Below are 11753 nucleotides of genomic sequence, written 5' to 3' on the forward strand. Positions count from 1 at the left end.
GACAATAAAGTACCTTAACCTTAACCTATCGATAAACCTGTTTCAGCCCTAGTGTCTTTATTAACTCACCTTTCACTGGGGCAAAAAAACAAATAATAATAATAGTACTAATATTTTATAACCACAAATTAATTGTATACAGTTTATTCACTGTTCTACATTTGTACGTTTAGATTTTCACTTACAGCTGGCTCACTGGAGTACTATTATTCATCTCACACTGCCCTTTGTGTGAGGACAAGTATTTTGGGGTAATGCGGGTTTCAGTCTTATTTAACATCATGGTATCAAACCAAATGCTTTCAGTTTGGAATGGCACAAACAGAAAGCTGCACGCTATAACCAGGGTTGGCGCAGGCCTTTAATTGCATTCCTAATTGTCCTAATTAAATGTACCTTGGCCACACTAGCTTCCTGTTTTTGTTGGACAGTCTCTTCATGTTTTGGTCCCATTAGCGCAGCAATCCCTCCGTCTGCTGCCCGTCCCCGACCCTGTGTTCAAAGTGGAAAATTGTCAAGGAGGAATGCCATTCAATTCAATTTGTGCACACAGAGACCCTGCTGTTATGGATGGACACTATTGGGAAAAAGGATTCAAATGCAATACCTTTGGAATATAAGAATGAGTAGAACAGAATGTGTTTAATATTTAGCCTATGTATAACGTTAATGAGCTACAGACTAGAGCAAGATGATTGGATAAGAGAGAACACAGGATGAAAACAAGACAGCAAAAAGTAGATAAACAGAAAATAATAATTGACTTGATCTTGTGATAAACCACAGTATTTACCAATGTATTTCCTATATATTTAGCCTTTCTTGTTTACTCTAGCTTTAGCCACGTCTCACAGCGCCACAAACTTTGAATTATTAAACCTCTTTTTGTGAATTATTGAGATCAGCCTGATGATGAAACTGTGTAAGGTTTTTGGATGGTAAGGTTGAAGGTATGTTTGAGTGACATCAGCAGACTCCTCCCCTTTCACGTATTACCACGCAGTAAGTAGAAAGGATTTATAATTTATATTATTTGACAATTGGCTTTGCTCCAGAGTATTTAAAATGTTGAAAATATAGGGTAAAATATAATACAATAGTGCTGAAATATTACTGTATTTTGCCAAATTACCCCATTTATTAGCTATTTGTATATTTAAAACTACAATAAGTGAGTCCATTTTATTTCTATAGAGCTTTCCACAGACCAAAGTCACAAAATGCTTCACAGCTTGCAATAAAAACAGTACAAAAGATAACTTACGATAGATTACAGTCAAGTTAACAAGATACAGAGGACATACATCGGGCAGGAATGTTTGTTTGAAGAAGTGAGTCTTAAAATGTTTATTAAAGGTCCCATAACATTGCAAAATCGACTTCTCTGAGCTTTTAACCTTCTTACATTGCTATTTGTGCTCAGTACCCAGAGTGTTTTTTTGATTGATTCCCGCAGTTTTTAGCTATATTACAGACTATCTCCTTTCCTCCAATCTCCAAACTGACGGGCGGTGGGGCAAGACCGCGTCATAAGGGCAAGCACGCGTCATCATGCCCCCTCACCCTCCCCCCTCTCCCTCCCGCCTGCCGCCTCCCGCCCCCTTCCCCCCGGCTCCGCGCTGCTCCAGGCTAACCCGTGTCTCACCATACAAGCCCCGGAGTTTTTCTGCTTCGATTTACGACGAAACACGGTTCAAAGAGGCCCAAAACGTCATTAATGATATCGCACTCTTTACTATTATCACAATGGTGAAGGTTTATGTGGCAGTTGATGCAGCAACCGGGAAAAAAACCAGAGAGAAGTTCTATCCGATACCGAAAAACCAGGAAATATATATATATATGTATAGATTTATATATATATATATATATATATATATAGTAGAAAAAGCTTCAGTTGTAGTCATCTGGACTCAGTTTGAAAAAATAGACGTTTCGACTCTCATCCAAGAGTCATTGTCAATAACAGAATTTAGGTCGAGAACTCCGATATTAATACTGTTCTGTGGTAAGACCCGCCCATTGGGAGGAGCCTTCCTGAAGTAGAAAGAGTTGTTTGTTTCAACAGAAACTCCCCCTTGTATCTACCGAGCTAGCCTATTCAGAATCTTAATGGGCTATTAGAATCCTCTTTGTCTTTGTGAGACCCTGGCTCAACCACCCTGAGTACCTGATTAGCATCTGAATGTCCTGGTCCTCTACCTTTCCAGGGGTTCAGTAACCCATTATAAATAACAGGAAGATTAAACCTTAGCCCTCCATTTCTGTTTAAAGAAGGTCTTTCTTTTTTAACAAAAATAGCTTCCTTGACTCCTCTTTCAAACCATCTTTTCTCCCTGCTTAAAACCTTCACCTCACCGTCTTCAAACGAGTGATTAGAGGCTTCAAGATGGAGATGCACGGCACTCTGAGGTCCTGAACTTGTATTTCTTCTGTGCTGATAGAGCCTCTTGTGTAGAGGCTGTTTCGTCTCACCTATGTAACGTTCTTTACAGCTTTCTTCACTGCATTGGATCGAATAAACTACATTGCTCTGTTTTTGAGTCGGCAACTTGTCCTTTGGGTGAACCAGTTTTTGTCTTAAAGTGTTTCCTGGTTTAAAATAAACAGGGACTTTGTGTTGTCTAAAAATTCTCTGCAGTTTTTCCGAGAGGCCAGACACATAAGGGATAGAGACACCCTTCCTTCTCTGTTCAGTTTCCCTTTTGTCCTGCTTCTTGGTTCTCTTCACTCTGTTGAGAGCCCAAGCGGGGTAACCACAGGCTGAGAGGGCATTTCGGACATGTTTTTCCTCTTTCTTCTTGCCCTCTGAGCTGGTGGGCACACCTTGAGCTCTGTGTTGTAAGGTTCTGATCACTCCCAGCTTGTGCTGTAGTGGGTGGTTGGAACCAAAGAGCAGATACTGGTCCGTGTGTGTAGGTTTCCTATATACTTCTATTTGGAGTTTCCCGTCCTCTCCTCTGATCGTGGAACAATCAAGAAAGGCCAAGCGATTCTCCTTAGCGTCTTCTCTTGTAAACCTGATATGTGGGTCCACAGCATTGATGTGATCAGAGAAGGTTTCCAGCTCTTGTTTCTTGATTGTTACAAAAGTATCATCGACATAGCGGAGCCACAGTTTTGGGGCTATGCCTGAGAATGAGGCCAGTGCCTTCTTCTCAAAGTGCTCCATGTACAGGTTGGCCACTATGGGAGAGACGGGCGAGCCCATGGCACAGCCATGAATCTGTCTGTAAAATTGTCCCCGGAATTGAAAGTAAGTGGTGTTCAGACAGATGTCCAACAGTTTACATATGTGTTCAGGTGTCAGTTTGGTCCTTTCCTGTAGGGTGGTGTCTTCCTGCAGTCTGATCCTCACTGCTGCTACTGCATCAGAGGTCGGGATGCAGGTGAACAGGGACACAACATCATATGAAACCATGAGGTCATCTGGGTCCAGTTGGAGATGTTTCACTTTATCCACAAAGTTGTGCGTGTTTTCCACATGATGTTCCGAATTCCCCACCAGCGGAGCCAATATAGTTGTTAAATGCTTGGCCACATTGTAAGTGATAGAATCTGTGCTGCACACTATGGGTCTGAGTGGAACCTCCTTTTTGTGTATTTTTGGAAGGCCATAAATGCAAGGCATGGCTTCACCAGGATACAGTCTGTAATACAGAGGCCGGTCTATCGCTTCCTCTTTTTCCAGCCTTTGTAAACAGTCTATCACTTTCTTCTTGTAGCCACTGGTCGGATCTCTTTTCAAGCGCTCGTATGTGGTCGTGTCCTCGAGGAGGGTGTGGACTTTGGCTTCGTAATCAGCTGCGTTGAGAATCACAGTGCAACGTCCCTTGTCTGCTGGGAGGATGTTGATACTATGATCTTTTTCCAGTGCTGAAAGTGCTTTTCTCTCTTCAGCTGTGATATTTGAAGGCGGTGGTTTGGCACTCTTCAGGGTCGCTGTGACACGTAACCTCAGGTCTGCAGCCTCCGATTCAGTCATTTTGTTGTTTCTAATTGCAGTTTCAGTGGCTGTGATGTAGTCCTCTGTAGGGATGTGTTTAGAGGTGACAGAAAAGTTGAGCCCTTTAGAGAGCACCTCCTTTTCTGCCTGTGTCAGAACACGATCTGATAGGTTCTTAATCCAATTGTTTTTGCTGGTCGCTAATTTGTCTGTCTCAGTCCTAATGTCTAGCTCGACCTCACCTGCATTCTGACACAGGCAGAAAAGGAGGTGCTCTCTAAAGGGCTCAACTTTTCTGTCACCTCTAAACACATCCCTACAGAGGACTACATCACAGCCACTGAAACTGCAATTAGAAACAACAAAATCGACGTGAACGATTTTTCCTCTTTTTTGAAATGTGGTTGATGCAGTATGTATATGTGCCCTCGATAGTGTCTTTGCAAATGTGCTGTCCTTGCTTCTAGCTCACTCTCTCACACACACACACACATACAAGAGCAAAGGGAGGGTCCAGGCGGTGGGGGGGGGCACCATATGTCCAGCGCTGACATGGATCACCCACTCTCTGCACTGTCGCCTTTGCACTGTCCGGGATTTATGTCCGTGCGATGGGACAGAGGCAGCCATTCATTCCACACGAGGGAAAGTGGGGAATTTACTGGAGCAAGTGCAACCAGTAATCAAGGAAACGGGACTGTAAATAAGACCATTGATGGTTGGCCTTTAAATGACGATCGAAACCAACCGTTTTGTAGAGATATATATTCATATCAAAATGGCTGTTTGGAGGCGTGCAAAATCTGAATATCTACTACATTGTCTAATGCAAGGAATGTAATCAAAAGATACAAACAATATTAAATGGAAAGATATTGACAAAAATGCATAGCTCTATTATTATTATTATTATCATTTTTATTTTTATTTTATTTTTTGTATCCTGATGACAATATTCAGTACAGAAATGTATTTTTTTAAAAGTCTTTAAAGTCTTTTAAATCCATTTTAGACTTTTAGTTGAGGTTTATCTATGAGACAAATATGAAATGAGTGTAATCACAAAAGTATACCCTTATTTATTTTCCTTATTTTCTTTTTTTAAGCTTTTGATTTTTGATTTACTCAATGTTCAATATTACTTACATTTCAACATACTGCTCACTGCTCACTGAAATCATTTTTTTCTGCAATTTTGTTATCATTTTTTACAGTTTTGTTGGGATTCTTGAACAATGAAGACATTTAAAGGCACATTTAGAGACAATTTTGCAATTGGTTATAATTGGTTAATAATAACCCGAAAGAACAAGATCGCGGATACAAGCGGTCGAAATGAGTTTCCTCCGCCGTGTGGCTGGGCGCTCCCTTAGAGATAAGGTGAGGAGCTCTGCCACACGGGGGGAGCTCGGAGTAGAGCCGCTGCTCCTCCACGTCGAGAGGAGCCAGCTGAGGTGGCTCGGGCATCTGTTCCGGATGCCTCCTGGGCGCCTCCCTCGGGAGGTGTTTCAGGCATGTCCCACCGGGAAGAGGCCCCGGGGAAGACCCAGGACACGCTGGAGAGACTATGTCTCTCGGCTGGCCTGGGAACGCCTCGGGATCCCCCCGGAGGAGTTAGAGGAAGTGTCTGGGGAGAAGGAAGTCTTGGAAGTCCCTGCTGAGACTGCTGCCCCCGCGACCCGGCCCCGGATAAAGCGGCAGAAGATGGATGGATGGATGGATGGTTAATAATATAATTTGATTGTTATCGGGATAATCTTAAAAACATTTGAATATAAAATGCTGTCAATTTAAAGAGATATTGCAGTGCATACTCACATTCACTCACAAAAAAAGAAGGTTTACAGTTCAATCCACTTAATTCAACTACCATAATGTCTGAAGAACGCACCAAAAACCATTGTATTTACATATTTGCTGTAGGCTGCCTGACTTTCACTGTCTTAAAAACTTGAAAAACTAAACTATACTTATTCCTCACTTTCCTAATCTATTCCTAGCATTCTAGTTATTCACCGTGACGAGTCTATAAGCGCTTTTCACGACTTTTAGATTAGACTCCGACAGAAAACTCAGCGCAGCATTGAAAAACGAATGAGCTGCCTTTTTGTTTTGGTTTTTTTGAAGTAAGATGAGACGAGTCATGCTCCGATTGTGAAAGTTTACGCCGCTTTTCTTGTTCAATTGAACTTCTATATTTGTGCATTTAAAAATCTGACAATTGAACACTTTATACGTAAATGCAAAAGGCACACAGCAGTCTGATTTTGACAGCTGCTTTTACATCATATCTGCACTAGCTCAACTACAAGGACAAAAATGTGAAGGGAAAATTGGCAAAATAGTATGTCAAATGCTAGGTTTGGTAAAGTTTGCTATTTTTTTAAGAACCAAATAAATTTAATTTAGTCAACGAATGTGACTTTGATACATAAACGTCCTGCGTCACTTCATTTCACGCCGCTCCTCTCCGTGTTTCCCCAGGCATCCCTCCGGCCAGCGGCACCGGCACTCTGCAGATGTACCTGCTGGACATAAACGATAACGCCCCCCACGTCTTCCCTCCCGAAGTGGAGATGTGCGAGCGACCGGACCCCAGCGGCATCAACATCACAGCCAGCGACCCCGACCTCAACCCCAACGCCGGACCCTTCGCCTTCGAGCTCGCCAGCCGGCCGTCCGACGTGCGCCGCAACTGGACGCTCGCAAGACTCAACGGTTAGTGACGCGTTTCTGGGATTCAGAGGACATCGTGACTTTCTGTAGACCCTTTAAAAGTTTGTAAATGTGTCGTGAATTCAGGATGGAAGCGAAAGTGGAATTTAATGCGATTTCAATGGGGAAACTGGGGTTAGCCACAGAACATCACAAATGATGAAAAATCAAGGTGGTTTTGGCAAATAAAAAGCATGTGAATGATATCCGAGCCTGGTTTGAACACATTTACATACATTATTCATTTATTTAATAGGGGACCATGACCAATGCAGCGTTTTAGGTTTCATTTGACAAATAATTACAGAAACGTTGACCCTTTAATAGATTTATTACATACTTTTCAGTCATAAGTCGCCACAAAGACTAAATTGATCTTTACTGCCCCCTATTGGCAGGAGTTATAGATTGTACAAGCCCTACAGAAGGCTTAGTGGACCAACAGCAGTGATAAGAAAACATTCAATATTAGTTTGCAAGACCTACAGCTTCCAGTATTGATTAATGATTGATTGCATGAATACATTTACAATTCAAATTAGACTGGAGTTTAGCTATAGACCAAATTTACCCACAGGCGTACAAGGTGTCATTTCTACAATCACAAGCGGTTTAATCAATAAACAGAGTAGACATTATGCGACATGCAATAATAATACACTATGCCTTTATTTATTCATGTGTTTATGTATTTATATTGCACAGACCAGCGATAGCTACAAGCACATTTCCATCTGTCATCCCTGTGCAGAGGCAAAGTGACAGCAGGTTCACAGTGTGCTGGTAATCCATAAAGTCGCCCATGTCATATTTAAAACACAGCAAAAAAAACAAAATAGACAAATAAACTACACCTAATCACCAGCAGAGGGAGCTCCTCATCAGCAATCCAAATATACACGTTAATATTTACACTTATATTGATTATTATTGCTATAAAAACATTTAATTTGTATTCCCCCTTGGTTACTGTTCATGGTATTGTCTAAGGTTTCCATGGAGATGTTTTTGCTTTTCTGTATGGCATTAAAGGTATCTACAGTACCTTTACGGAGACACAGTAGTATTGTAGTAGTGTGTGAATAAGAGCAAGATAGATTAGTTTAATGCAATATTGTGGAACATTTCATGCAGAAAACATAATTAAGAGTGTATTTATTTTTAAAGAAAGTCCCTTAATATACTACACTTTTTTCCATCATATTGTCATTTTACTCAAAAACATACCTTTTTTTCAATTCACCCATTCAAATTTAGTCCGTCTCCCCCATGAGAGCATAAAAACACTTCATCCCCACATTGTGATGTCATCTAGTGGTGATTTAGGGTGCTCCTCAGGGTTTTTAAAGTCTTTCCACCTTCACCTGACTCGTTCTGATCATCTCAATGCTCACAGTAGCAGATCTCGTTTGTAGCCTCATACATACACATACTGCTTCACCCCTAAGTGTACTTTCAAGTACACGCATAATATGTTTAGTTACTTCTTGAAATGTGATTATTAAAGTGAGTTTAAAGGTCTTTGTCAAAGCAGAGTGTGTGTTCTTTGATGAGATTGTTTATCGTGTGTCAACTTTGATTTATGTTTTCGTTCACAAAGGAAATGACTTCTTTCATTCACTTGCTCTTGTTTCGGGACAATTTCCTCCCGTAAAATGGTGACACTTAAACACAAATGAGGAGGATGTTTGGCGCTCTCTGAATAAGTCGATGGCAAAGCGTCCAATTTCTTCCAATTTTCCCAAAATTGTGGTTATTTCCTCCACAAGAAGTACAGACCAGCAGAATGATAAATTGGCCAAATTTATAAATGTTTTTTAGAATTGCTGCAAGTTTATTTGGAAAATGTTGGACGATGAATAAACTTGCATAAACATTAACAGATTTGAATGATGAAAAGGTGACCTAGGAAATCTGTTGATTAAAAATACAGTATTTGAGTTTTCCCTTTTACTGGGGGCGGAGACTTCGTGCTTTGATTGTGGTCAACAGATGGTTCCTGCAGCGTGTGTGCAGTTTATCACATTCTAGAATTCAGAAAGCTCCCAATTAGTTTTCATTTCTGTCACTCATGTACGTCTAAACTACCCATCCCTCAAACTCATTTATTTAGTCTGCAACACTCTTTAATAACAATTTCTGGCAAATTATGTGTATTTTAACCAACACTAACAACTAAGTCGAGTCACAATTGAGTCTCGAAGTTGATGACATGGCATCAATTATTGTTCTATAGATGGTGAATACAGCAGGCGGCGCTAGCATCGCAGTAGATTTTAGCTCAAAAAGAGTTTCACCTGTAACTTCATGTCTTTGTTAACCTGTTATTGGTCATTACTGTCCTATTGTGGCCCGACTGGAACTCCCTCACCACTGACGAAAGCAAGAGCACACACATTATAACTCCTAAAGTCTGTGTTCTTGTAGTGGTTGAACAATGGGTGACAGAGCAGCTCTTCTACATTATAATGAATGGATTCCCCCATATTAGTCCATTAGTGGGCGTTCTCTCGGATGCTGACTCCATCATTGGCCCAAATAGGTCAAAGTTGGTACTGTATACCGCAACAATTGAGATATACTATATGATCCTAACCTCAAAACGTCCTCTTCTCAGCGAGACGGGCTGAAATAATGTTCCGAGCCTGATTAAAGGTACGACAGACAATGATGTATTTTCTGTTTGTTTGGCCACAGGCGAGCACGCCCAGCTGCGCCTGAGGATCGGCTCCCTCGCCAGTGGGATCTACGAGGTCCCCATCATCATCACGGACTCGGGGAACCTGCCCATGTCCAACACGTCGTACCTGAGGGTGAAGGTGTGCCAGTGCGACCACCACGGCGACTGCGTGGACATGGAGAGGATCATCGCCGCGGGACTGGGGACCGGCGCCATCATCGCCATCCTCCTCTGCATCATTATTCTTCTGGGTGAGTCTCCTTTGGATCCCAATTCATGAATCACACATCTGAATATAGCACAGTGAGCTCAAGAGTAGTGCCAGTGGTTGTTTTTTTTGTTTTGTTTTTCATGTAGTGCCTGTGACTATATTTGCCTTCCTAAAAAATATTTCACGAGACCAGGTTTAAATCACTTCAATCAAGTTGTTTTCATGACTGACTTATTTCACAAATCAAAGTGGATCAGTGGAACAGGCAGCCAATGTTCGAGTAGACATATTATGCCAAATGGACTTTTAAGAGCTTTTAACCGTGATACAACAGTTCCCCTCATCATTTACTCACTCAAGCGATTCGTGGGTTTGGCACAAATAAGATAAATCTGCTGCTCAAAGGCTCAGATGGGAGAGAACGTAATAAACAGGATTCATCAAACTAGTGGGAATGAAATATGTCTTTGGTGAGAGAACAATGTCACGGCTACGCACTCAAAGAAGTCAATTTTGTAGAGATAACATTGTAAAAGTAAAATTGGTGCAACACATTTGGGCGTATTTTGCCATTGGGCCAATGCCGATAAATCAACATTATCAAAGAGTATGTTGACATGCAAACCAAAAATCTGATCTTTATCTAAATTCTGCAGTTATCAGATTGTCAAAATAACATGTAAACACTAAACTTTCTCATTGTTCTCACCTGTTCAGGGTTTGACAAGGAGAGTTATGCACAAAGTTGGCAACTAAGCTGACAAAATAAAAGACTGAAAGAGTTATATAATGTTCATTTTACTTTGTCTTCTAAATACCACAGTTAAGAGCAACGCACACCAGAGCAGCGTGTCACGTCACGGCTCTAAAAAGGCTTTAACACAACTCTTTGGGCATTTCGAACCATTTTTATCTGCAGATTAGTGACAAAATGATGGACGTAGCGCGAGGCTGTGTGCGGAGAGGAAAGCCAGTGTTTTAAGGTAAGGTTAGACTATTATAGTTTACAGCCACGCTTCTGTTGGTCACAAAGCAGAGACAAAAGTAAAGTGTTTACAACAAAACTCCACAGGTTCCAAACGTGGCGCACCAGGTGTTGATCAGATTTTTTGAGCATAAAAACACACCAAAAATCAGATCACATTTTAGTTACTGGCCATGTAAAGTTAGTTTGTGGTTCTTGAGCGATTATACCAATGATTTATAAGTGCTGATCATATTCAGGTCTCAAGTAGATCCTTGTCTTTTGTGTCCGGGACCAAAGTGCACACAGATAGTATCACGCTGCTGGATTTGCTTTGTAAATAAGCACGCAGCTCTCATTTGCCTGTGCAGCCTGCAGTGTCCGTCATGGTGTCACCGCTTTGTTTGGTGAAGCAGAGGTTTACCATGGCTCGGCTCCCATCCTCTAATCCTCTGTGTCAAAGTCAATGGGGCCGTTTTTGTGAGTTATGTCCTTGTTAACCTGCAACACTTCAGCAGCCTCAGCCCCTGCACTATCAACACAATGTAGCACGGATCACGGGGCAGCGCTAGCGGCTAATGGACAGCTAATGGAGGACGAGGGCGAAGCAAACGTGCAGTGTTTTGAAAGAAAGAGTCACTTGAAGAAGAGGGTCGTCCTAATCTTTGTAGCCGGTCATCAGTAATTTATCAGATCCAAAGTTCCATTGGTGTAACTTGACAGCATCATGTGACCAAAGACGTCACTTGACAGCATCATGTGACCAAAGACGTAACTTGACAGCATCATGTGACCAAAGACGTAACTTGACAGCATCATGTGACCAAGGACGTAACTTGACAGCATCATGTGACCAAAGACATCATGTGACCAAAGACGTAACTTGACAGCATCATGTGACAGCATCATGTGACCAAAGACGTCACTTGACAGCATCATGTGACCAAAGACGTAACTTGACAGCATCATGTGACCAAAGACATCATGTGACCAAAGACGTAACTTGACAGCATCATGTGACCAAAGACGTCACTTGACAGCATCATGTGACCAAAGACATAATTTGACAGCATCATGTGACCAAAGACGTCACTTGACAGCATCATGTGACCTAAGACTTCACTTGACAGCATCATGTAAACTAAGACGTCACTTGACAGCATCATGTGACCACAGACATAATTTTACAGCATCATGTGACCAAAGACGTCACTTGACAGCATAATGTGACCTAAGA

The 11753-nt window shown here is 41.6% G+C and overlaps 1 protein-coding gene across 1 annotated transcript in view; it reads left to right on the plus strand.

Annotated features, from left to right (window-relative positions):
* Window positions 1-11753, plus strand: part of LOC140353674 (cadherin-2-like) — a 143843-nt gene that overhangs the window by 110975 nt on the left and 21115 nt on the right. Inside the window, exons 12-13 of the mRNA XM_072438341.1 lie at window positions 6431-6664; window positions 9359-9592. Coding sequence (XP_072294442.1) covers window positions 6431-6664; window positions 9359-9592 — 468 coding nt within the window. The remainder of the gene's footprint in view (window positions 1-6430; window positions 6665-9358; window positions 9593-11753) is intronic.

This window comes from Eucyclogobius newberryi, unplaced genomic scaffold (genome assembly GCF_026437365.1).
Source record: "Eucyclogobius newberryi isolate DKJ021-1_F unplaced genomic scaffold, fEucNew1.0.hap1 SCAF_9, whole genome shotgun sequence".
NCBI lineage: Eukaryota > Metazoa > Chordata > Actinopteri > Gobiiformes > Gobiidae > Eucyclogobius > Eucyclogobius newberryi.